The sequence below is a fragment of the Lissotriton helveticus genome, chromosome 2_1 (assembly GCF_964261635.1).
Source record: "Lissotriton helveticus chromosome 2_1, aLisHel1.1, whole genome shotgun sequence".
In the NCBI taxonomy this organism is placed as follows: Eukaryota; Metazoa; Chordata; class Amphibia; order Caudata; family Salamandridae; genus Lissotriton; species Lissotriton helveticus.
This window is the reverse complement of record NC_136059.1, coordinates 565641494-565668839: the sequence shown is the minus strand read 5'-3', so window position 1 is coordinate 565668839 and position 27346 is coordinate 565641494. Positions and strand designations below refer to the sequence as shown.

Here is a 27346-nt window from a genome sequence, read left to right as displayed (position 1 = left end):
GGGTGTTATTTTGTAATATTAGTTTTCCCAATCCACGATGGCTGAACAATTTCTAGATTACATCACATCACATCCTGTTTGGTATCACATGGGTTCAACTGTTTCTCAAATATGCTTGCTTGCTCTTCTGAAGTAATTCTAGGCACCCAGTTTAATTCTGGCATCTGGGGTTGTTCCTGGAGATAGTAGACTGTTCCTACACTTCAAGAAGATCCTACAGCCTTCTCCAAGAAGACCTGTCTTGACAGGAGGTCTCCGGACGTATGTTTGTGAATTGCATTGTGTAGTACCTCAGTTGTAGTGTTTATTGAAGCACTGTTTTACGTATTGTAAAATGCAGTTTTTGAATCGGGTGTTGCATATGTCCATAAGTTAGTAGAATGGATGAAGAATTAAACTCTTCCACGTGTTGCTGAGCACTGTGTGAAAGCCTATCAAAGTCACAATGTTTTTTTAATCTTTGTCTGAAAATAGATTGCAGCCTGTATTATAGAACTCACTGGCTAATGCCTAAGTAATGTGGAAATGGAAAAAGAACAGATGATGGACGGAATGCTGAACAAATCAAAAGTTCACCCCGTTCACAGATCTGGGTTAAATCTATTGCTTTGTTGCTCACCACGCCATTTCAGTTTGGACCCAGCCATTAGCAAATCAGTCTTGACTCTGCTTGCAATGGGAACAGTCTAGCCCGAACTGCAGGGCCAGGTCGTCACTGGACCGGAAACAAACCTCCTGGGATCGGTTTCGGAGTATCACCCCTCATCAGCCTGGTTATCTTGAATCCTGTGGCATAGTTCGCACAGGATCCCCGTCTGGGCATACCCTTCTCTCTTAGAGCGACAAATGCAAATTGAACAGATGCTGGGCGAAATGCTGAACAAATATATCTTTCACCCCAAGTCACAGATCTTGGTTAAATCCATTGTTTTTTGTTAACCACGTAATTCCAGTTTGGACACAGACATTTGCAAATCGCTCTTGACCGTGCACCCCATGGAACATTTCAGCCCGACCTGCCAGGCCAGATCCTCCCTGTACCAGAAACAAGCATCCCGGACCAGTTTCAGGGTATCAGCCCTGATCAGCTAAGCTTGCTTGAATCCGACAGCATAGCAAGTACTGGACCCTCATCTGAGCATATTCTTCCCACTTAATGCAACAAATGCAAAAAGAAAAGATGATGGACAGAATGCTGTACAAATCAAACATTCACCCTCAGTCAGAGACTTGTGTAAATCAATCTTTTTTTCCGCTCGTCACGCCATTCCAGTTTGGACCCAGCCATATGCAAATCAGTCTTGACCCTGCTCCACATGGGAACAGTCCAGCCCAAACTGCCAAGCTAGGTCCTTCATGAACCGGAAACAAGCATCCTGGGATCGGTTTTGGGGTATCACCCATCATCAGCCGGGCTAGCTTGTAAAAAAGTACAGCTTGATAGCTTTGCATTTCAAGAGTTGAAAAAGGCATCTGTGCACATAAGGCACCAGGAGCTTCCATTATGCTTTGTTCTGGCAGTTGCCTCACAGAGCCAGTTTTTTCCCCAGCCATAACGTAACTGGGTCTAAACTGAACGCAAAGAACAATGGATTTATCCCAAATCTTGTGACTGGGCGTGAATGTATGATTCATTCTGTATTCCGTCCATTTGTTTACGTAACACTTTTCGCCCTAAGCGGGATGGGTATGCCCAAACGTGGGTCCCTTGCTTACTGTGCCACTGGAATCAAGCTAGCCTGGCTGATGAGGGGTAATGCCCCGAAACTGATCCCTGGATGCTTGTTTTAGTCCAGGGACAACCTGGCTTGGCAGATCTGACTGGACTGGTCCCATAGGGAATAGGGTCAAGACTGATTTGCGTGTGGCTTGGTCTAAACTGGGGTGGCATGGTGAGCAAAAGAACAATGGATTTAACCCAGATCTATTGACTTGGGGTAAATGTATGATTCATTCAGCATTCCATCTGTCATTTGTTTGCATAACACTTTTTGCCCTAAGTAGGATGGGTATGCCCAGACGTGGGTCCCTTGCTCAGTGTGCCACTGAATTCAAGCTAACCTGGCTGACGAGGGATAATACCACAAAACCGGTCCCAGGATTCTTGTTTCCAGTCCGGGGACGACCTGGCTTGGTGATTCGGGCTGTACTGTTCCCATAAAGAACAGGGTCAAGACTGATTTGCATATGGCTGCGTCTAAACTGGGGTTGCACAGTGAGCAAACAATCGATGGTTTTAACCCAGATCTCTTGACAGGGGGGGGGGTTGAATGTATGATTCATTCAACATTCCGTCCATCATTTATTTGCATAACTTGGATCCTAGGCACTCACTGGATTTTGCACACCTTTTTCTCAAAGAATGTTCTCTCAATTATTACATTTTTCTGCATTCACTCAATGTTTATATACAACCAGCTGAAGTTTAAAGCTTTTTTGTTTAACTTCTTGCTTGTTTTCTGTCATAATGCTCTCCCTCATTGTTAAGAGCCCCTCGTGGGAAGAAGGAAGCTGTGTCAGACCTATACCGAGTTTGTGTTGTTTGTCTGCATCCTTCTCATTCCTTTAAGAAATGTGACTTTTGTCCGAAGATGTCCAAAGCGTCCTTGAAGGAAAGAGAAAGAATATGGCTTACAGGCAAGCTATAAAAGTCTAAGGGAGCAGCAGAAGGGAAAAAAACAGAAACGCCCTCCAGGGACTCTAGTTTCAATGGGAATGTGTAAAATTCCCCAAAGTATGCCTACAGATAATGATCCAGAGAGAGAAGTGGCAAAAAAGGTGAGAGAAGACATTGTCACCATCGTTCTCACGGCTGATGAACTCAATCACAGTCAAAGGCCATGGCATCACTGTGAAAAGCATCAGCCTGACATGTTCTCTGGCAAAGGGATGGGTGTTAATGGTACAATATCATCACTGGCTCCATTCTTCCAAGTCATCAACGTTGAGACATTCAATAGCAATGGCATCACCTTCAATGTCGAAGTATTCCAAGCACTTAACAGCGTCCTTGCCGTTGATACTGTTTTCTCACTTGATATCCTCCTTGATGGCACTCCCGGTATAAAGGCCATTCTCAATATCAATATTTAATGATACCTGTAGCATACACTTCATTTGATCCAAAATGTGCCTCGATATGTTCTATATTACTAGTTCTTTTTTTAAAAAAAACGTATTTATAAATATGGGTGTACAGATGAATTGCCCAGGCACATAGCAGTGACAAAGAACAAACTTCTTCTTTTTGCCATATCACACATTGGCACTCACTGTGCAGAATTACATAATTAAATATTGTACAAACATGCTTCTTTTTCACTGTTCTGTAAATTTGCAAGAACATGTTTGCTTTTTCTTCTTTTAAAAGTTTTATTTTCATAGTTATTCTTTTGTACAATTTTCCATAAAACCAATTCTTTCTAGACAAAATACTTATCTTCAGTACATTTTACCAAATCATCCAATAGATATCTGATTTGCTTATCCACTTCATGCCTGTGCGCTTGGTTAGGGGTTTTCTGTAAACAGAGATATTGCTACCAATTTTCCAATTTTAGAGATACCCCTAAATGTATAAATATCTAGGAGAGTCCAACTTTGGCTTAGAGGCGTGACTCTTTCCGATCCACCAAAAGGCTATCAAAATGGGAAAGGAATCACCTGTGAAGTGCCATCAAACCCTATTCTATGCTTTTCCTATACTCATCGAGTGCTTCATAAAATAACCGATATTGTTTTTTCTGATTAGTGCACGTCCAAAGACGTGTTTGTAATTATTCAGACCGAGCTATTTCAATACTATATTTCAGTGAAAGGATTCTCAAGATTGATACCTGGCCTCTTCCTAGCAAACTGCACATGTCAACTCACCAAACACTATTCTTAGTCATTTGTTTAAAAAACTACGTTGTTGATCTTACTTCAGATGCATATTTATGTTGGTCTGACTAATTGAGCTATCCACAGTTGTGGGTCTGTCACTTAAAGTCGTTATTGCCAGGAACCTTGAATCAACTCGGAGTTCCTAAGCCAATTCTATGAAGAGAATCATACTTGTGTCCAATAAGACAACGTTCCTCATCACATCTTTTTTTATAGGGCAGTTTTCCAAGGTGACACCTCTTTGCAACATCACCAAACAAAAAATGCCAAGACTTTACATACAGGCTTCTGAATCCAGGTTCACTGGGCAATGATCTTGTGATGCACTGGTTTCTCTACACTTTTCCACTTATTCCATTACTTTCTGGTCCTCTGGAGCTACCAATTGACAACTTTCCTTATTTCTCCGGACTGGCCCAGATACACTTATAAGATATGTCATTCAGATGGGTACAAGACGTGGAACAGCAGACTGAACTTTTGAGTAGTTCTTAGGACAAGTTGTTTCACCTGAACCTGGCAGCATGGCTCCTGAAATTAGACAATACAGAGATTTGAACAACCTCACTTAGTGAAGCATGGCTATCCGGAAGGAAGACAAAATTATTTCAACTAGATCATACTCTTGCTTTAAATGCAAGAGGTTTTGTTTGTGGTATCAGCAGAGTCTCAACAATCCAAGCACCTGTCAGGACGATGTCATTCTTTTATATCTGGCTCACTGAAAAAGTTCAGTTCTCTTCTATTAACATTTACATTGCTGCAATTATAACATAGAGAAAATGTCCAGATCAGGCATCTTTCTTCAGAATACCTGTAATTAAATATTTTTTTAGAAGGACTGCAGAAGGTGTTTGTACCTATAGGGATTCACGTCCTCCTTGTGAGCTATACTTGGTGTTAACTAACCTGATCAAAGTTCTGCCAAAGGTTTTGAGTCCCATTCGTCTATATACTTGAGACATGAGGTCTAAAAAGGAAAATATTTTCTGATGGATATGTCTAATCGCAGATTCCTCATCTTTGTAATATCTCCTGGGGTCAGACCTGATTCCGACTTTTTTTTGCAGTACTCCTGCAGGCTGCTTCGTGGTGCTATGAGCTCCTGTTTGGCTTCAGTCTACCCTTGAAGTGGTAGAGCTAAGCCACATAAAGCACTACCCATGCATGCTGTTGTCAGTTCCTTCCTTTGGTGACTCCAGTGTTCGACCCCGAGCTGAATCTGTCTCTACCCTGACCAATGTTGTGCTCCGCTTTAACTCCAGCACATTCGGATCCTGTACAGCCTTATTCTGCCATGTGCTATCACTGCTGCAGAGCTGTCCTCATAGGCACCAGAAGCTATCTCCCAGAGATGCCAGTGGTGATGATTTACCCCTGCATTACGATGATGACAGTTTACATATGGACCTACAGGAGGCCAGTGGGCTTGATCCATCCCCTTATACAAGGTTGGTTTCTCCCCTTGGGCCCCAAATGAACGCAGTGGTTTCTTTGCTGTATTAATTAGACATGCTGCTGAGTCATAGACCTGCGACTGTCTTATGTGAAAGTAAAAATGATCGCTCTTATTGAAGTTCTATAGCTTGGGCCTGTATCCTGTATCCTTTCAAGCCTTACTACCACTCAGTGAATCTCTGACTGACATTTTGATGGGCACTTGGTTTAATTCTTGTTCTTGCCCTCCAGTGAACAGGCAGGTAATGAGACACCACAGACCGGCAACCCTGAATTTCTTATGCAGCATCTTACTCCAGAGAGTTTTGTGGTCCAGGCTCTCACCAGCAAAGTGAATCTCAATTCATTCCCTGGAACCCCTGGATACTTTTGATTGTCTTTGGTGAGTGGTCAGCACCTTTGCTACCCATGGAAGTCATGCACAGGGTTCTTAGGAGATACGCAGGCATCCCTTATGAATATGCCTTTTGATGGATCCCATCTATCTGGCAAAAAACGCCATCATGGAGCCTTTTAAGGAGAGCTGGGTCTCCGGCATATTGTTTAGGCTTTTTAACCCCTGTCATACAGTTTCATCCACCAGTTTCGGCCTTTCCAGGGCTACTCAGGAGGGTTGGTTCTCTTCCACGCAGTCGTTACCCCAGTTTTTCATGGCGGAATAGGGTTCAAGAAGCCACCACCCAGGTTCCCAAGAACACAAATCTTCCTAGTCCCCAACCCCTCTTGTATTAGCTACCAATCTGCTTTGTTTGCTTTAGTGACACATGCCATTCTGTGGCTGGCAGTATCCAGCGCTTTGTTCCAGGATTGCAATCCATCACTTCCGACAGATAGATCCTGCAGATTATCCAGCAACTGCTTTATTTGCCTTTAGCAGCACATATCCATCCTGTAGGAGGCAGGATCCAGCGCTTTCTCCTACAATTGCAATCCATCATATCCGACAGATGAGTCCTTCAGATTGTCCATCAGGACTCTGCCCATCTGTCCCTTTTTGAAGTTCCGCAGCTCCTCCCACATCAGAGCGACTGTCAGAAGAGCACCTTTTCATCTTGCTGCAAGAGGTGCAAGCTCTACTTTCCAAAGGGGCCACTGAGATGGTACTGGTTGCGGAAGAATGGTTACAGCTGCTATTTCTTTGTGCCATAGAAGAATGAAGGCCTGCGTCTTAGATCTTTTCCCTCTGAATGCCTTCCTGTAGAAGGACAGATTCAAAATGCTCATGCTGGCCCAGGTAGTTGGAGGACTGGATTGTGGCTTTGGACCTTCAGGACTTGCAGTTTTCGTACCTATCCTGTGGTCCCATAAACGTTATTTGCCGTTGAAGGTAGAGCATCACAAGTTTGGCGTGCTCCCCTTAGGCCTTGTCACCTCCCCTCTAATGTTCACGAAAGTGATGGTGATGTGCGCTGCCCATCTTGGGAGGTTGGGGTTGCCAGTTTTCCCCTACCTCAATGATAGACTGTTGAAGGCAGGTTCGGGACAGTCAGTCGGCGACCAACTTCAGATGAATGAATGAATGAATTCAGTTTTATATCGCGCAACTTAACCCCGAAGGGCATCAAGGCGCCTAAAGAATGGTACAATATGTAATATGAGCCGACACCAGATTAGACATAAGCCTCTGCAAAGAGCCATGTTTTCAATGCTTTCCGGAAAAGCGGGCGGATGGTTGCCCTTTTAATTCCGGGGAGAGAGACTTCTACAGCCTAGGGGCGAGAGAGGAAAAAGCCCTCCCTTCCCACCTGGCTCTAAGAACCCGGGGGACAGACAGAAGGTTTTTGTTAGAGGAACGAAGTGTTCTACTGGGAGAATAGGTTGTATGCCTTCTGAGCTTACTCCAGACACGGCCCCATAAACCAGGCAAAGGATCTTAAAAGAGATCCTGGCCTGGATCGGTAGTTAGTGCAGGTTCTTCCTGGCTAGCGTGGCAGAGGAGAAGCTAGGGGTATCAAGAACAAATCTGGCCGCCGTATTTTGTACAGTCTGCAAACGCTGAATGAGCTTCTTGTTGATGCCTAAATAGAGCGCATTACAATAATCTAGTCTCCAAGAGACCAGGGCCACCACGATCTGTTTTCAAGCTTCTGGAGAAAGATAGTGTGCTATCCTTCTCAGGATCCTAATGACACAGCAGCACGTTGCAACAGTCCTATTGACCTGGCTGTCAAAAGAGAGATTGGTGTCTATCAACACACCCAAATTCCAGGCGGATTGAGAGGGCAAGGGGCATGCTCCGAGTGACGGAGGCCACCAATCGCTTGACCAGATGTCCTGATCTCCACCCAAGCTCAGAACCTCGGATTTCTCACCATTTAACTTCAATGAGTTAAGAATCATCCACTGTGAAACTGCCTCCATACAGTTCCTGAAGTTAAGAGCGGAGGTACTCACCGAGTGGGAAAGGGATACCATGATTTGGGTGTCGTCAGCATATGACAACACCTCCAACCCGAAGGATCTTACTAACCTGGCAAGTGGGGCCACATAGATGTTAAAAAGAGTGGGTCTCAAGGCCGATCCCTGAGGGACCCCACACTGCACAGGTTTAGCGGTGGAGAGAAACTCTCCTAGCTTGACTTCCTGTTCTCTCTGATTAAGAAAGGAGGTCAGGAGACTCAGTGCTGGGCCCTCCACCCCCATCTCCCTGAGCTGTGTCACCAGGACTGAGGGGGACAAGGTATCGAAGGCGGCTGTCAGATCAAGCAGGACCAGGAGGGTGGTCTGGCCCCTGTCGACCTTCGAGCGGATGTTATTAGTGACCACCGTGAGGGCAGACTCAGTACTATGGGCCCTTCGAAAACCGGGTTGAGCAGGATCCAACAGGCAGGAGGCATCTAGAAAGGCGGACAGATGTTGGTTAAGATGTACCTCAAGCATTTTTGCTGGGGCAGGCAGCAGGGATATCGGACGGAAGTTCTTTAGTATCTCAGGGTCCAGAGTGGGCTTTTTCAACAGAGGTTTAACCACAGCCAGTTTCCAGGAGGATGGAAAAATGCCTTCAGTGATTGCCAGATTCAGAACCTCCTGATGTAATTTGGGTTTTAGCTCAATGTGCTGAAGTCGCACTTAACTCATTCGCAAAGGTTTCCTTCTTTAGGAGCTGCCTTGGACATCGTGCATCTCAGGGCTTTCCCTCTGCCACAAGTCCAAAATATTTGGGCTTTGAACCTCTTGTTTCAGTCTTGCTTCTGGGTTCCAGTGAGAGCCTTTTTAAGTCTTCTGGGCCTGTTAACCGCCTGCATCCTGCTTGTCGAAAACACTAGGTTCCATATGTGGACTCTGCAATAGAATCTGACTTCTCAGTGATCTCAGCACAAAGGATGCATATAGGATTCCATCTAGGTTTCGGAGGAAACTGCATCAGAGCTGTAGAGTTGGATGCTCTCTGCCCCACCCAGAGATGGCTGTGGTGACTGATGTGTCACGGCTGGGGAAAGTGGTGATCAGAGGACCTAGTCTCCAGTGGAAACCAAGCTCCCCATCACTCTGTTGGAGTTGCAGGCCATTTGCCTGGTGTTAAAGTCCTTCTTGCTGTCCACGAGGGGGAGGCTAGTGCATATTCTTACAGACAACAGCCCTGCCATTAAGCACTCTAACAAGTAGGGTGGAGTTGGTTTGTGGGCCCCATGCCACGAGACATTGAGCCTCTCCAGTTGCCTGGAGCGTCCGAGCATCTATCTGACCATGAAGCACCTGGTGGAATCTTTAAATGTCGCAGCAGATAACCTCAGCCGGCAGCACCTGGCAGATCACGAATGGCAGTTACACCCCAGCTGGTGTAGGGCATCTTCCAACAGTGGGGAGAACCCTGGCTGGATCTTTTTGCCACCATTGAGAATTCCCAGTGTCTAAAGTTTTGCGCGTTGGAGTTTCCAAGACAGCTCTCACTAGGAGACACCTACTGGCCAGAGTAAAACACAGGATTTCTATCTGTATTCCCTCCCCTGCCTCACCTGCCTGGGTTCTGAAGAAGATCAAAAACGACTTGGGCCAAATCAGCCTAGAGGTTCCAGATAGTGCTAGGACAGTATAGTGGCCGGAACTTCTGTGAATGAGCATTGGTCCTTCATCAGGCCACCACTTCAGGAGAATCTTCTGTCGCAGCAATAGAGCAGGGTTCTGCAACAGAACCTACACAATCCATACAGCCATTTTTGGAGCAGGAGTGGCAGCAGTTTCCTGGGTTTGATATTCCACTTGAGGTTTTGGTTGTCCTCTTTACTACCAGAGTCCCTCTACAAAGTAAATTAATGCAGGTGTTTGGACAGAGTTGTGGACTGGCGTGGGGTCTGCAACACAGACCCCTTACAAGCCAACCTGTAAGGTGTTTTCTTGTATGTTTTGTCTTTGCAAAGCAACGTCTTTGAGTGGGCACTATCAAAGGTTATTTGTCTTCCCTTTCTCTCTTTTTGCGTTTCCCGGACCAATCATCCTTGTTTAAATCATCTGTTGTGATGGGATTTCATACAGGTTTAACTCAAATGTTCCCTCCCAAACATTTTGTAATGTAGTAGTTGGACTTTAACTTGTTCCTGGCATTCCTCATGCGCACCCCCTTTGAGCCAATTGCACAGCTGCTTGTTGCATCTTCTGACGCTAAAGACTGTCTTCCTCATTACGATAACTTCAGCCTGTTGCATGAGAAAACTCAAGGCTCTTTTGGTACAATCTCAGTACACTTCCTTTTGCAGACAAACTGATACTGAGGACTCTGGTGGCATTTTTGCTGAAAGTTTTAACGTAATTTCACATTGGGCAATCTGTCATTCTTCCAGCTTTCTTTGCCCTGCCCTACCCTTTGAAACAGGAGAAACGATTTCATCTGCTGCAATCCAAAAGGGATATAAGCTATTACATTGATAGCACCAAAGACCAACGGGTGGCCAATCAGTCTTATGTGGGGTTCTCTGGAGCAAAGAAATAAAGTCTATGCAGAAAAGGACTCTCTCAAGGTGGCTAATCCTTTGTATTGAGGTCTGCTTTGGGTTTGCATAAAAAGCAGCCCGAAATTGTCTTTAAGCCAGTTTAACCAGGGCTAAAGCTGCCATGACTGCGCTGGCACACTGAGTGCCTGCCTGGACAGCTTTCAGGCCACGACATGGGCATCAGTGGACGCTTTTACGAATCACTACTGTCTTTACAGATTGAGGAGCATTTCACTCAGTCGGTCCCGCTGGACTTTTTGTGTGAACCCCCTCCACACACCGTCCACCTTCGGTAGGTACTGTTTTGGCTTTGGTGTCTGTCCTAAAGGTAAGGAATCTGTGGTTGGAAGTGTTCATCACAAGAACAACTTACCTCAGGAACCCTCTTTCTAACGGATAGGCTAAATAACCACAGGCTCCTCACTTGACTCCCACCTCGCTGTTCTGTGGAGCAGTCTCTTTTACCATCTAAAACCATCCCTCCTTAGAGGCCTGCACACTGGTACCTCCACCTGCTGTGTGCTCTGCCACCTAGGATACAAAAAGAGTCCTGCAGGATACTGACATCGGTGCGCAGGTGTGGCTGTTATATGCAGGTCCGCGCTGCACAGCACCACCCAGCGCCACACAGGAGCACTGCTGAGAACATTTGGATCCGGTCTGGCACCTGGGGATATTGCAAAGGTGAGGAACCTGTAGTTAGATAGCGTATCCACCAAAAAGATCTTTACCGAAGGTTCTTTGGACTAAAAGTCTAAGGAGGTTTAGAGACATGATGCAGTGTCTCTGTACACGGAAATCACAAAGTTGCTGGAGCCATAATGCCGGCTTCGTTAGTACTATTTTTCATTGCACCGGCCTCTTGAAGTAGAAGTATGATATGAAAGATATCACAAATTCTGTTTTTTTGACGAGTAGATCTCTGTACATTTTTCCTCATTTGTACTGGTTTCTGCAGCATGTTGTACACTCTAAAAAAAAAAACCATGATGGGTTATTTTTGAAATCATACCTTTTCGATTGCCACTTGCTAAATTTTGCTGTTTGTGCCACAATCACCATTGTGTACATTCTTTCAACATACACCAAAACAGCGGTCAACTACATTTTCTATTTAATTACTGCACTGGAAGAGTGAGCTTAAGATTTTCAAAATGTCATTGGAAATAAAATATTCTAAGACATTAGACTGCAAAAAAAAGAACTAGAGTACCTCGAGACGCATTTATTCTGCTCAAGTTTTTGTCTCAAATGTGTACATTTATTTTTCCACAAACAGCAATGTTATGTCACAGCAATATGTATGTAGAATTCACTTGTGATGTACTATATCAATCAATGCAGCCCACTTTGTTGTTTTAGGCTGCTGCCTCCTTTTTGCCAGCCCGTTTAATATCAGATTTCATAATAGTGAAAATGAGAATACAGACACATTATCCTCCTTACTCTATTTTACTTTTCACCAAAACGTACGATATAGTAAAACAATTCACTAATGAGGGTTCGACTAATACTTGGTAGGTGATCCAGATCTGCAGAATAATAGCATACACCTGTTCTATGTTCAGTGTCCACTGTAGGAATCAATCAAATACACCCAAGGAGTTGAAGGATGTAGGATGAGCATCACATTCATTACAAGGCAATATTACGAAGCAGTACATTATAGGACAGCCATCTATATATCATTTCCCTACACCATTAGAACGAAAGAGTATGTACTTTAAGTTCCTTGGCCTAAATTGGGACTCAATCGAAATGCATGTAGGGGGCACAAGAAACTTGGCGCTTGACGCCTGCAGGAGTGTCTTTTTCAACAGTTGCTCATTACAGTAAGTTAATTCTTTAGGTCAACTATTGTGTATCAGTGCAGACCATGTGCCTCTGTGTTTGGGGGAGAGAGCCTTTACCATACAGTAATTAACACTCAGTGCCTTTACTACTCATTTTTTACCACACACATTTTTAACATGCATATGCTTTTACCACACATGCATTTGTGTGTATATATACATATGTGCACATTTAAGGTTTTAGGTTTAGGATTGGGTAGGGGTTTTGGGTTTAGGGATGGGTAGGAGTATAGGGTGGTAACGGGTATATGGGGTTTGGGGTGGATTGGGGTATTGGATGGCAAAGTTGTTTTATAGGTGAGGGTAAGGGTATTAGGTGGTAACCGTGCTTTTAGGGTTTAGGGGTGGGTAGGGATATTGGGTGGTAAGAGTGTTTTTAAGGTTTATGGGTGGTAAGGATATTGGGTGGTAAATGTATTTTTAGAGTTTAGGAGTGGGTAAAGGTTTTAGGTGGTCAGTGTATTTTTTGAGTTTAGGGGTGGGTCAAGGTATTTGGTGTTAAGGGTAATTAAAAAAGGAGGATTTGGGTCAGTATCCCTCCAAAAACATAAACATTTATAGAATAGAGAATCTTTTTTTCTTTGTATATTGCACTTTATATACTTTTTGATGAGGTTGTTAAAGGATTATTGTAGTAAAAGTAACTTTGCATTAAAGAACTGCTGTGAAATGTTTCTGTGCTTGGTACTGCTGAACCACGGGTTGGTGAGTGACTACGTGAGGGAGCATATATGTGTGTGTATACTTTTATTTATATACGCAACACTTACCTTAATTATACTTACCTTAAATAGACTATCCATGCGTGGTAAACGCATATGTATGGTAAATATTTGCGTAGTAAAAAATGTGTAGTTAGGGCATGCGTGCTAATTGTTCGTATTGCAATGTTGTACATCCGTGTCTGGACATCTCCTGCTTAGTCAATTGCTGTGAACTTGCGAACCCCACAGGTATCCTTCTTAACAGGCCCAGCAGGGTGATTGTATGGACCACTAAGATAGGCATTCAACCATCATATTAAGTTATGCAATAACTGTGCTCAAGTATTTATAGACCAATGGACAGAGCCATGCCAAAGGCAAGAAGCTTGGTTCTGTGGTGCCACAGCACCTACGTTTAAAATCTGTGGTCAAGACACGCGGATGCAGACTTAAAGCGACTTGATAGAGGGTATGCAAGTATTTGAAATGAATCATTCAATATCAACTATGAGCTGCACACTGTGCACAATAGTGACCCCAGTCCTCATCTGTACCCCTAACTCCAAAACATCACTTTTCTTTTAGCATTGAGATTAAAAGTGGGTGTCCCTCTGTGTAGCATTATATCGTGAAATAATTCGCATACTGCTATGTGAGAAAATTTGCATTAAAAGTGTTTGAAACTGCAGTGGTTGCTGTGGGAACAATGAAAACATACTTCGGCAAGCTGCCCGAAGCCTACAATATAGAATTAGATATAACTTGGTGTGGAGGGGCACCAACAATATTTTGGAGGTTATTGACGTGCCAGTCTTGAAAAATATTGCCCAGTGTAACCAAACCCATGGAGCGTAATTGCTGAATCGCCTTCTGTTTCTTCATCAAAGCCAACCTGCAGTGATTTATAAGAGGCAGCTACAGGAATTTCAAGAAGTCCATCTAGCTCCGAGACGGAGTTTATGCCAAGCCATAGTTGTGTAGGCCACCCAAACTATTCTGCTATGTGTACTTGGCAATTGATGACAACCCGCTGCTATAAGTGACCTAGGATGAACATTACTTTTTTCAGTCTCTACCTGGGCCATACTCGTTGTGAATAATAGCAATAGCTTATAAAATGTGCCTGCATGCATAAATCTTGTAATCTACCATCAGGTGCCATGAAGCTGTCCTGACCATATAGGTGAATTAAGACTTTCCAACTAATCTGAGGTAGTCTATTGGCCCATAATAAATTTACCACGAGGGACCTCACCATTTGGAATAAATGTTGGGAAAAGACCACGTGTATGTGAGGAAACAGGTACAATTTTACATTTTCATATGGGCAGTGTGATCCAGAAGCGATAGGTGCAGCACTACCCATTCTTTCACCGTTGTGACAACACTTTTTAGTAGATGTCTGAAAGTATCTGAACGTGTAGAAGAAATCAATTATTCCCTGGAATCAATTCCAATTTATAATGTCATGATTCATTGGAAAGTGAGAACATTTATAGCCAACACGTGTTTCGCCCCTTCACATTGGCCATCTGGCCTGGGGCTTCCTCAGGGCTACACATAGTGGGACACATTCAATGACAGAACCCAAAATCAGAAATAACAAGTCCAAAAAGATGCGAGTTAGAAGGCAAGAAAGTGACTCCAAACCATAGTGGGTGGTGTGCAAGAGATTTGCAGGGCATCAAAAACAAGAGAAGTGAGGTATGTGGTACTGACACCAATAGCAGCATAGACCAAAGTAGAGTGTGAAGATAGAGAGGGAAGAAGAACAGATAGATAAACAGACATATCTGTATGCAATGTGGGTGATTTAGAAGAAATAACATAGCATAAGCAAGATAAGTCAAGAGAGCAAGTCAGATATGGCATTTCAAATATTCATGGGCATGTATCACAGCACATATCATATGACATTGACAAAACATAGGGTAACATGGTACATATGTCCAATCCAAAAATTCTTTATTTCGGCCTTTAAGACCATAAAAGATGCATTGCATATTACATTTTACAGGCATATTTAAAAGAGATTAAAATTGTAAAAACATTACATAAAATTGATTACCAGGTTGTTCCAGACATGATAAGGATTTGAAAAACATATGGTACATATGTGATCAAGTACAAGATTATCACAGTTCCAAGGTTGAGAGTACCAGTCAAGGAAAATATACAGCGACATGTTAGCATACACGAGACATTGGGGGAAAAAAGTAAAAAAACAGTTTTTAGGCCAGTTTGGTTGTCTTAAAGGACATATTTTGGATCCAACCGGCCTGTTCTAGGGATTGGTAAGCTCCTGTGATAGAATGATCTGTGGCCTGTGTGAGTGCTCAAGTGTACAGTGAGGTGGTAAGTCCTTCAAGGGAATCGAGGACGGTGAGGGGATTACCTGCTGTGCCTAATTATGGGAGAAACACTAATCAAGGTTTGTGTGCAGCAATACTATTAATGCTAGGTAAGTGTTCTAGGCAGCGCTTACCGTGGTCTGTCAGTTTGCTGGGTTAGGAATAACAATCTGTCCTTACCCAGAGATCTGCAGTGCGGCAGTACTGGAAGAGAGATAGGGGAAAAAACAAACGCAAGGAGGAGAAAGATAAGAATGGTCACGGTTTAGACTGCATGAAAGGTCTGGTCTCACTTATTAATCGGAGACCACAAATCTATCTCGAAATGTTGCGGGTCGAGCACTACCCTCGTCTCTGTAGCCCAGGCTGCTACTTACTTGTGATTCGGCGATAAACTGTACAGGCGTCTGTTGCAGTCAGTCGGCATTCGGCAGGGAACCAGGGGAGCAATGCGCTTTAGACGGGAATGCGTCACGCAATGCTTCCGGTTCTGGGTCAAAAGGTCAGAGTGTTCTTGTCCATGCTCTGCGCCATATTGGAGTGGTGAAAACTCCATAAGATATGGGCTCGGTGTACGGCTAATGGTGATACTGCAGGTATTGTTACTGTACCCACCCTACTGGAAGTATGCACTAATGAAGTATTGGGAACTGGGGAGTGGACTGTTGTAACACTTGGCACGTAGGATGCCAGAGAGCGTAATACAAACTATGGCCCGGTACCCTAGAACTGATGAGTACCGTATGCACTGGAGAAAAGCCCGTATTGGAGCCTGGACTCTGGTTCAGGGTATTGGAGTGGCAGTAATAAGTCTTACTGACCCTTGCCAGTGAAAAAACGGAAGAAGGACACGGGGATCGCACAGCTATATTACGTGGCAAAACAATGCTATCGGGCAGGATACACTATGTGTTCAAATTTCTTGTGGGTGACAAAGGAAGTTGAGCGAAATACAGCCATACTCGCGCTTGGGGAGGAGAGAAGAGGTCTCTGGGGAGCAGCATTAGAATAACAAGGACCCCACAAGAAAAGAAAGAGAATGGATGTCATGGCAAATGCCTCTAGAGATTCTCTGAGTGTACGTGGAGCGAAGAAAATAGGAAAAAGCAAAGGAGAGAAACATGCACCTGGCATTGTTAAGTAACAGCCAAGGGATCAAGTACTAGCGGGGGCCAGACCGCTCCTGGCGGTCGGTAACTGGCCGATGGGAATCTAGGAGGTGCCGGAGGTGGCGGACATGCAGGACCTGAGGAGTCTCACTTGGCGAGAATTTGCCAATTTGTTAGGTAGGTCATGTTCAAAATAATGTAATAAGAATGTCCTCAAGCCTTAGTTACAAGGGATGTAATGTAAGAGTACGGAGGGATCACAGGTGGTCCAAACATGTCTGTTAACTCATTCCCCAGCCACACATGCATTTCTGCATCTTTATTAAGACCAAGTTTCACAGTGTTATATTGGAGAACCATAGGTGCTTAATTAGGTTATCCAGAGTTCATATTTGTAGTGTCATTTGCACCCTATCGGTACTTAAGTAGGTTATCCAGGGATCGATCGACCCTCTCATCTGCACCAAATATCCAGGCGGGTTATCCCTACCTAGGTATTTTCTCCCTCTATCCGCAATCTCATAATATTCTGTGTCTGCAAGGGCAGCAACCACTGGTATGCCCATATGCTTTATTTCCAACTCTCTAATATGTTTCTCTAATCTAGACATGCGTCCTGAGTAATGATAGTATACCATGTTGTTTGGCAGCGCAAACATCCCTAATGACCAGCTTAAAGGTTTTCTAAAGGATACTGTGACTTTCCATAAAGCCCTTTATAATAGCGATGTATTCTTCAAAATCTCTTTCTTTAGCTCATCTCTGAACACCATATCCTGTAGTGCTCCGGGCATTGAACGCCACCCTCTGTGGATGACTTGCACCAAGGATCCAGAGTTCCAGAAGCAGTGGTGGGTGGTCCAATAGTGTTCTCACCAGGCAGTGTCTCCACACGCCCTCTTCCCCCAAGAGTCCTTGAGGCGCAAACAACATACATCTGATTCTATCCTTTTGAAAGAACAATGGGTGTTCAGGTACCCCCTGAATGATAAGTCTTCGACCATGGTTATCCGATATTGAATGAAGAGGATGAAACTGCACTCTCTTCCTGACAAGCCCCTCCACCTCTTGTGCATAAGATGAGTGTGATGCAGTATATTTATATACACACCTGTGTGTTCCAAATATGAATACTGATGTGGCAAAGTTGGGTTGTGATGTGGCAGTCCCATATCTTACTTGTAATATTGTAATTCATACATTGTGTCTATCCAAATTTACTAGGCCATGGCGTATTTTGTGTTTGGCTGTTCAGTCCTCTCATGCTCCGTGTCATGAATGTTTGAGTTCTGTCACCATACATGTTCGCTATAAGTCAGGCAAAGACGTAGAGTGCAATTACCTTGACTGAGAACTGTAGGGCAATGCACATGTTTGTATTACATTATTGACACCTAAGTGATATCAATTTGTGTGAAAAAGCATTCCCAGAAACATCCACCTATACCAACCTTCCAATTCAGTTTTTTTTTTTTTAATTATTTTTATTGGCATTTTGAAACAACGCGATACAATGTCACATACAGACACAAAATAAGTTAGGCACCGTAGTTTGGCAACAGAAACATGCGAGAGTACATCTTTAACACAGGAGCATTCTGTTTTACAAATCAAAGCATGGGTGGTTAACCAAATTTGAAGTTTTAAAGTTCTATTCCGTATCAGAGCTAGTGCTGTCCGTATCAGAAGGTGGGTCGCAAATGTTCCCCCTGTATTTATTCCATGCCCCCCAGACCCTACTCCATTTCTTGGGACAACCTCTATTTCGAAACACTGCCCGTCTGCAATCATCGCAGCGTCCATATCCTGCCTCCAGGCCGAAATTGAAGGCGACATCCCCCCTCCCCACCTCTGCGCTATATTTCGTTTCGCTTCCATCATACCCAATGTCATCCAGTTCTGCCCATATCGTGTGAGATCGTTGGGTTCCCAAATGTTTAAAAGGCATCGCCTGTGGTCAGGCAGTATGGAGAGTTCCTCAGATTGAGACATGGTGCGCATCACTTGAACCCAGTAGTGTGCAATGTGGGGGCATTCCCATATCGTGTGGTAGAAGCTACCTATTTCCCCACATCCCCTCAGGCAGTATGGGTGTGCAATCCTTTTCATCTTGTGTAGTGCATCCCTCGTGTAGTATGATCTGTGAAGTATACGGAGTTGTACCAGGCGAAGACGCGAGGGGACACCAATTTCTTTTGGTGATGAAGTTGCCTCCTGCCACTCCGAGTCATCAATGTCACCACAGTCGTGCGTCCATTTCTCCCGCAGGGCCTCTAGAGGGTCAGGTAAGTTGTTTACCAGTTTCCTGTAGGTTAGAGATGTCGCCTTCGAAGGCATAAAGTCAGTCAGAAGCCTGTCTTCGAGTGGGGACGCCTCTGGGATATCCGTTCCGGACTCGAACGCTGTTGTCAACGCATGGCGCACCTGTGCGTACCTGAAACGTTCTGTCAGTGCCAAATCATATTGCTGTTGCAGTGTCTCGAAAGGTAGCACCTGCCCCTTCTGCCATAGATCTCCAATGGTCGACATGTCGATAGCATCCCAGCGGTCGAAGCCCTTGGAGTGCCTCAGTCGTCCCAGCTGTTTTATGTCCCACAACGGGGTCTTCCAATTCAGTTTTGACCATGTTAGCTCTACCCACACCTCCGCTCCCAACCCTTACAAACAACAACAACCCCTAACAACTCGGCAAATAAAATGCTGAGCATCATGGAGGATTTAATCATGGGTAAAGACATCAACTATGGCCAACAGGCTTGGACAATACGAAGGTAGCCAGGGGGCTAGTGTAGTTACAGTTACAGTGACGGTAGGAAGGCTTGTTAATAACTGTACAGAGCAGTGAAATCGTAGTTGACTGAGCTAGTGCAGCAAATTAATGTTAGGGCCGTTAACTCCCAGTCATGATGTGAAACCGCTGCCAAGGTGCATTTTGGCGCGCTCTACCTTATCTACTGCAGGCCCTCTAACTTAGGCGATAGTAAGTCAGATATTTGTATCAAAGACATGAGCACCGACCATACTGTCTGCTTAATATGAGGTAACGTTTTTTAATTTTTTTTCTTTTTTTTCTTCAGTTTATACATCATAAACAATAACACACAACTGGCATCAAATCAGTGTATGTAAGCGGATCGATGACCTCATTAGTGGCCTTTAGGACTGCAGGCGGCATCAGGTGGGGGGAACGGACTCATGGGGAAGGGTTACAATAGCATACAATTAAAGCACCGTGAGGAAGGAACCAGGCTTGTAGCTGATGCAGGTGGCAAACATCACTAGGGCCCACCCCCTCGCTCCCCGTCAGACCCAGACCCAACGGGCGTATCCTACCCACTGCCCCACTATCAGTCGTGCCCTGTGCGGAGAGCTCCTCTTCTGCTAGCCCCGACGCACACATGATGCGCCAGGCCATTAAGTCGTCCTGCTGCTTCTCATCTCTCGGAATGAGTTGCATGTGTGTTTCCTCAGCCAGGGACCACTCCCATGCATCTCTGAGCCAAATGGGCACCTCCGGGGCCCTCTGCCCCATCCAAGTTATCACCACCCTGCGCCCGGCTAGTACCAACATTAATTGTAGGAATTTATATGAAAGCTTTTTTTTCTTGGGTTTCCGGACTAATGCAAGCAGACCATGCAGGGGTTCGAGTGACATCCGAAGGCCTGTCGCTGCGACTATTCGCTCCAGCACCCCCACCCCCACCCCCAACCCGAATCGCCTGACCAAAGAGCAGTCCCAGGCTAAGTGTAGGAAGCCCGCTTTCTCAGCGTTACATCTAGGGCATCTGCCTCCTCTATTCCCAGAGATACGCTTCAGGGAAACTGGGGTTAGGTAGGTGCACTGTGAGACAAAGTTAGTAGTTGTCATCATTTTGGCTCAGTGATGAAGAGGCCGATGATGCCTTGGAGTGCCCATGCCCTTGTGATTCCAACTTATGCAAAAGTGCCATTGCCTGTTTATGATTACTGAAAACCTGGACTTTGCCCTTCACAGTAATCTTAAGAAGGGCTGGGTAGAGCATTTCTTGACATAGGCCAGCCTGTTGCAGTTTTTCATAAAATCACTGCTGATCTCCTGACCATTATAGTGAAATCCGGAAGGAGGGCAATGGAGTTGTCCTCATTCTCCAGTTACCCTATTTTCCTGACCAATTGGAGAGCTGTGTCTCGGTCCCTGAAATTGGGGAGGGCGGCAATGATGGGTAGGAGGATGCTCTAGGTGGGTGGCCAAGGTGCCAGCGATTGGTGTATTCTTTAAAGAATCACAAGGTAGGAAAAGCTATCGGCCCCTAAGAGCATGAGGTTTTTTTCAGTATAATTCTCTAGTATGCCTGTTTCTGGATTCCGGCATACCCAGAAATCTCAGGTTGTTTCTGCGCGATCTGGGCTTCTAGCCCTCTTTTTTGGCCATGATGAGACAGAGTATTTTTACAAATCGAGTAGCTTCTCATTGCTGTTGTTGGCAGCGTCTACAGCATCTGATTCTTTGTTTCATTGCCTCAATTTATTCCTGGTACTTATCTAACATGGTTTTCATAAGGCCTGTAAAGGAGGTCAGGTGATCAAATGTTTTCTACAGACAGCATACTTTTCGGCATCTCCAGTCGCAGTGTGTTCCCCTCTAATTCTACAGCCACAGCCTCTGAGACTGAATGTTCAGATGTAGCCGCAGCCTGCTCACCCTCTATCGCACTGGCTGGTTTGGCTGGTATCTAATGTGAGCTTCGCCTGCCTCTGGTCCCCCACCCTCCTAACTAATATCTTTTAAGTTTGTCTGAACCTCTCACTTCAGGCACCAACATGACTAGTAACAGAGGATGGTAAGCAACAGGAGACAAGTGGTGCCGCAGTCTAATGTTCAAGTTCCTGCTCCCTCTGGGGCTAGGGCCTACAGGGAATGCATACCATGCGTTTATATCTCCATGGCAGATATGCGCAATTATTGATGAACCAAAGTGCCACCATAGTTGTCCCTGCAGCCCCTACGGGTGTCCAGGTGCCACTGCACACTCACTGAGCAATTTAAGCTGTACCAAAGGACAGATGAGAAGCACACTGCACCACAGATAAACTACCCCATCCTACAAACACTCCATCCCCTCAGAGTGCCGTCAGTAAATCACCAGTGTGAAGTATCCTCAATGCACCATTACGGTGGCCTTGTGTTCAGTAGTGTCTTCAGAACACAAATCATTCAATGTTCCATTGTCTGATAATATCACGTGAATTGGGGCCCCACAGAGAGACAGAAATTGCTCAGTTCAGTAAATACACACCAGGGACCAAGTTGAAGCAAGATGCCTGGTGCAACATGGGCTGGGCCTCCCCATAATTCACAAACAAGTATGAATTAAATGATAGGTCACATCGTCCTACCCAATGTTTGTGCAGGCACTAATTGAGTCACAGCCTCATTGCCCAGAAAGCCCTGGCAGGCCTACCTATGCAACCCCTGCAGATCCTCGGTCTCATGCGCAGCTGTCTCAATGGGTAATGCAGGTCCGCAACTCGGGGTGGGAGTAAGAATCATCATCGCACGGCAGGCGTCATCTTGAGGCTCCTTGTCTCCTGTCAACACCTGCAGTGACAATCATTTCAGTCTCCCACAGTGCTCGTGTCTGGGCCACGCCACTCTCTCCTCTTCATCCCAGACAACGCCCGGCCACTCCAAACTCAATTGCTCAGTGTGTCCGCCACTGATTGGGTGCAACTACCCACCATCAAGGGTCCAGTTATTTTGCAGTGCTTAGGTGCAGAATATTTCTGCCCAAAGTCCATGATTCTGCTGAATACTTGCTCTTTGTCCTAGGAGCGTCACACTGGTGCGATCATCTTTAAGTCAGGCACTCGGGCACACACCATTCTCCATATTTGTATGTAATCCATTGCTTTATTGATATTTGTTTGGGGATACTTTTAGATCAAAACAATTCCTTCAACCCGCAGCTAGAATCCTTGCGAAGGAAGGGTGCTATGACCTATCTGGCACTTAAACCCTTGAAGAAGATGTTGCCGGACCTGTCCCTAGATCCTTTCTTAAAAGTCCTGCGAGCCAAATTGCAGCCCACGATCACCTACGGGAGTGAGCCAATGAGAGGAAGAGATGCAGTAATATTTCAGCTCCCTAAATACATTTCTCCGCCCCAAATACGGCTGGAATTTGGGCTACAAAACCAAGCGGCAGAGAGAATGGGAGCCTATGCAAAATGCTGGCATAAAATCAGAGCTGTCGAGAATGGTTCCCTAAATAACCATCTTTGGGTAGAACTAACACGAACAGGGAAATCACCAGCTAACAAATATCTCTCGGATTCCATTAAAGCTCAAGGTCTGACAGACCTTTGGAATACCTCAACGGCTCAGTGTGTGTTAAAAAATCTAGTCACAAAGTCAATAAGACTTAAATCTACTGTAGAGGATAAGGAAGCACTGTCAAAACTAGCTCATGGCTGGGTTGTGCTCAACACTTACGAAGCCGGTAAACCTCAACCGTACCTAACTGCAGGAATAGAGATAACAACTAAAGAACATTTTTTGAAGCTTTACTTGGGAGTTGGTTCAATTAACCCATTTTTACCACCTTGGGAAAGTAGAGGAGGAGACTAGCCTTTCAGGCTATGTGCTTGTGGAATCGAGAACCTCATCCACATCATTTGTATCTGCGACAAATTAAAAGATATAAGGAAAACTTTATTAAAACCATCCTTTACCGAGCATGGCATCAGGTCCTGTAGGCAGGCGGTAATCCTGTGATTCAATCCAACCCTAGCACAGCTGAATTGTCGCCTTCCTAAATTCCTTGATCTCACTGAACAGAGACTGACAATATATCTCTACTGGCCACGAACTAGCACCATATGATGGTCCTTGGAACTAATCTAGTCAGCTTAGGAAAGTTATCCTCAATGTAAGCATAGCATCAGGACCACACCAGCAGTTACATCTTGATGCCATCTTGTTGCCACGATCAACCTGAGTGGCAAGAGAACACCATGGACAAAAATATTAACACACTGAATAAAATCACTTGACAATGGATCTGAGGGCGGATGGCTCAATAACACAACCCACATGAGATAGACTTTTAACCTGATTAAAACATTAATTGCATTTTAAACAGTTTTATGTAAGGTACAGCGTGGATTATTTCAAAACTGGCTAATTTTTTTTGTAATGGTGAATTATTTTGAAAACTAGTCACATTTTTGTAATAGTGGAATTAGATTTTAAAGATTATTTAATGTATTCAACAGTATTAACTAATCATGCATAATAAAAAAAAGTACCTTATCTCAATGTTTTACTAGTCAAAATTGTAATCAAAGAAAATCTCAAGACTAAGTAGTCAACATAGTGTTCAGCTGACGTAGAGTTACAGCGGTTTTCAGTTTTTCAGCAAAAGCTGTTCCTTTTAAATCTTTGGTGGAAATTATACATTTTGAAGTCGATTGTGTAATAAAGGAAGCAGAAGGAACACTAAATTCTATTGCTTTTTTAAGGTAAAGTTTCTGAAGATGAGCTGAAGGTAACAGAGGTTGAGGACACTCTTTCCACCTCTCCGGTACTCTTTGAAGACAGCCCCCCTCTGTCACTGGAGAGGGATGCTCCTACGTGTGAACCACAGGGTGAGACTGTGTCGATGAAGAATGCAGTAATATTTGGAAAATCAGTGGAAGATGCTGTAAAAGAATTGAGATTCAGAATTGAACAAAAGACTACTCTGACTGCAAGCGCAGGTATGACATTTTATGTATTCATACACGCTGCTTTATTTTAAAGAAACCGGTTGATGGTAACCTTTTAATATAACTCACAATACATTTCCTTTCTGTTATGCTCACTGTAAATAACATTTAATGACGAGAGTTGTTCATAGGTAGAGGTCACTATAACCTCTTTCTTCAAACATGTTGTAAGATATCTACCCAACTGCCAGTTTGAGAGGGAGAGGGGCAAAGATTTTGATACATACTGCAGTAAGGCTCTGACAACAACCTGATCTGGCAGATCCCTTACAGACAAACCAAGTCTTCCAGAGCTACTCCTGGCCTCACTCCCAGAGCTTGGCTGAACTCAAGTCTTAACTCTGTTTAGTAGAGTGCAAAACAACACCTACTCAGAGGTATAGTGAATTTTGAAATTGTAAAGAGCAACAGTAGTGAAAGGTGCTCTGGTTCTATTTGCAAGGCCGGAAGGGCCTTTTATTCCACCTCTGTATTTTCTTGGTGGGCTGGAGTCCTTGGAGGCTGATTTTGAAAGCACAGGGCCACTTCTGGTGTAATTTTGACGTTCCTCAGCTCTCTGAACTTAATTGTAGCAGGCACAAGAAGGCTTAGAGGGAGCGGTAAAGAGAATAAGGTATAGAAAATGCCATCAGAGAGGGATAGGAGAGAAGGAGATAAAATGGTTGAATGGAAAGAGAGAGATTGCGCGGGGAGACAAAAGGAGTGAGGCAGGTTTGAGCATTTTTGACAGGGCTGTTTTTGGTTCCCCAGTTTGGCCCTGCCTATTTGGTTTTGAAACAAGAACATTTGAGGCCCAAAGGTAATGATTATGCTGATAAAAGATGAGTGGGATCAGAGTTAACTCAATGGAATAAGGGAAGAATATTGCAGAGGGAAGCAGTATAACAGCTAAAGAACAGTTTGCTCTTGTGCATGCAGAGTAGGTAAGGAAATCTTCAGAATGGCTAAGAAAGATGATCTTCGAGTGCGAATAGATGTAGACCAAGAAGGGAGATTGGAGATTGGAGAAATGGGAGACCATTACTGAAGACAGCATGGTGAACAAAATTGAAAGTGTTTAAGACTTAGTTTTTTCATATGTTGCTTGTGGTTTATGGGCTAGATAGGGGAAGCCACCCTGGTTGCACACCTATTAGATCATAGATGCATCTCCCATGGCACCAGTGTTAATGCTGTATCATTGTTAATAATACAAGGCGGTGCACACACCCTATATCTAGTAAGCTAGATAGGGGAAGGCCAGGTTTCATAAACTAATACCAAGTATCACGTGATGTGCAGTATCTTGGAAAACCTGTATATGGACGATCAAATACTTAGGAAGACCCAAATTCGAGAATGTTCCCAGCATACAGGCAGGTTGATACTGTATCTTGGATCCCCATCTGTCTCTTTTTCAATGGAAGGGTCTTGCCAGGTTATTGAAAATCAAGAAGCACACAGAAGAGGCTTTGTACATTTGGAGAACAAAGAAGAGAGACTGATTAAACAGTGCTTCCAGACTGCAAAAAATGGAGGCTAGAATGATAGGGTTGCCTACAACTTCGAAGCCTAATGCTGGGTCCATTCTGAGGTTGAACCCCGCAAGATTACTACCTCAGCCAGTTTTGTGAAAACCGAGTTTTAGCATATGTTCTGAAGTTTGGGTGGCCAAACCCACCATGCACCGAGGAAGGCAATAGGTAGCTCTAGTGTTTCACATTCAACCTGATGAGGAGTTGGGTATTATCAGCATAAATGAAATATGTGAAACCTGTTAGTGGTGTCAGAGCAGGATACTTAAGCACTGAACAGTGTAAGGAGCATCCCTTTGCTGCTACTTCTTTATAATCATTCTTTCTGTTGAATGAGAAGCCTGACTGCTAGCCAGGAAGAAAGGACAGATCTAGGCAAAGACCAATGATTCCATAATGTGTAAAGACAAGCTTGGAATGATGATGGTATCAATGCCGGTAGAAAGACACAGAATGATTAATGATGTGTCACTGAAGCCATTCGAGGCTATTCAGATGTCATCCATTGGCACAGCAAAAGTCGAATCAATGCTGTGAGCAGGGTGGAAGCCTGTCTGTGTAGGACCAGTGTTGAAAGACAAATAATTTAAAGCACCAAACACAACAATTAGGAAAAGGAAAAGGAGTCATCAAAAGAAAACAAATAGGTATTGTGCTACCATTGAAAACCAGTGGTGTCATCCATCAACATGGCAATCAGGGTGGCCAATGTCAGTACGTGGGAAAAGGTAAGATGTTAGAAAAAATAACTATCTCCTAGGGCCCAAGTACAGCCTGTACTATTGGTAATAGATAATCTACGAGAACATTATGGAGAGTGAAAAATTATAATTTTATTATTAATCTTTGGCATGGGAAAATAAGTAGACCAACAGGATAGTACTTCTGATGATATCCTATTAGACTTTTGTTTGTCTTAAAGCTACCTTTTGGTAATTATTTTCTTTTTCAGATTTTCTGGACTCTTACAAGCTAAGTAGATGCTGCAGATGGGTGAAGCCCGGCAGTGCTTCAATAACTGGGTTGTGATTCATTGATTTAGCTTTGGAAGGTCTTTAAACATTTAGATTTTCTATGGTGGTTTGAGTCTTTTTTTCATGGATAGTGATGGTTGTTCCAGTCTCATCAATGGTTCTCAGAGCAAATAGTTGTTTTAGCACTATTTTTAGTGCTCAGTTTCTATGAGTGGTTGTAGTATGTAACCAAAGTTTCAGAAATCTTGAATAATAGGTTTGACAATCAGTCCATTTGCGATCAGGCTTATAATTAAATCCACAAACAATACGTTCAAGTCCAGAAGTCCTCCCAACACAGCTTCATGCTCTCAGTCCAAAGCACACGGCCATTTACTTTAGGACGTTAGCATGTTGAACCCAGCACCATCGAGCTACCAGGTAGACATTGAGAAATCCCAGTATGTGTGCTCCAAACAGAAGACCGTCTTCGGCAGATTTAGCGCCGCAATATATCTGGTAGCCCGTCAGGGAACCATCAGCTAGCACAGTCCCGATATCAAGTCCTCAGTTCACCGGGAACTCAGCATAAGTGAGAGATATCTTCTAGTCTCTGAATGTGGGTTCTTTAGCTCGAGCTTTTACAAACAATAGAGGGCCAATGTGGCAAAAAAAAAGGAAAGATAATTATACGCTTATCTTTCCTTCAGTTTAACTTCACCAGATTCTCTAGATAATTCTTGCCAGGCCAAATTGCACGCCATGAGACGCTTGGAGTACTGGCACCATCTGGCACTGTCACGTGACCTTGAGGAACTTTACATCTTAGAAGCTGAGACCCAACCA

At 44.1% G+C, this 27346-nt stretch overlaps 1 protein-coding gene across 4 annotated transcripts in view; it reads left to right on the top strand.

Annotated features, from left to right (window-relative positions):
- Positions 1 to 27346, top strand: part of POLK (DNA polymerase kappa) — a 922939-nt gene that overhangs the window by 649234 nt on the left and 246359 nt on the right. For all 4 annotated transcript variants that reach the window (XR_013607050.1, XM_078675233.1, XM_078675231.1 and 1 more), the window contains one exon: positions 23788 to 24024. Coding sequence is in view for 3 of the 4 variants with exons in the window: in XM_078675233.1 (XP_078531359.1) it covers positions 23788 to 24024 (237 nt within the window). In the remaining variant the exon portion in view is untranslated. The remainder of the gene's footprint in view (positions 1 to 23787; positions 24025 to 27346) is intronic.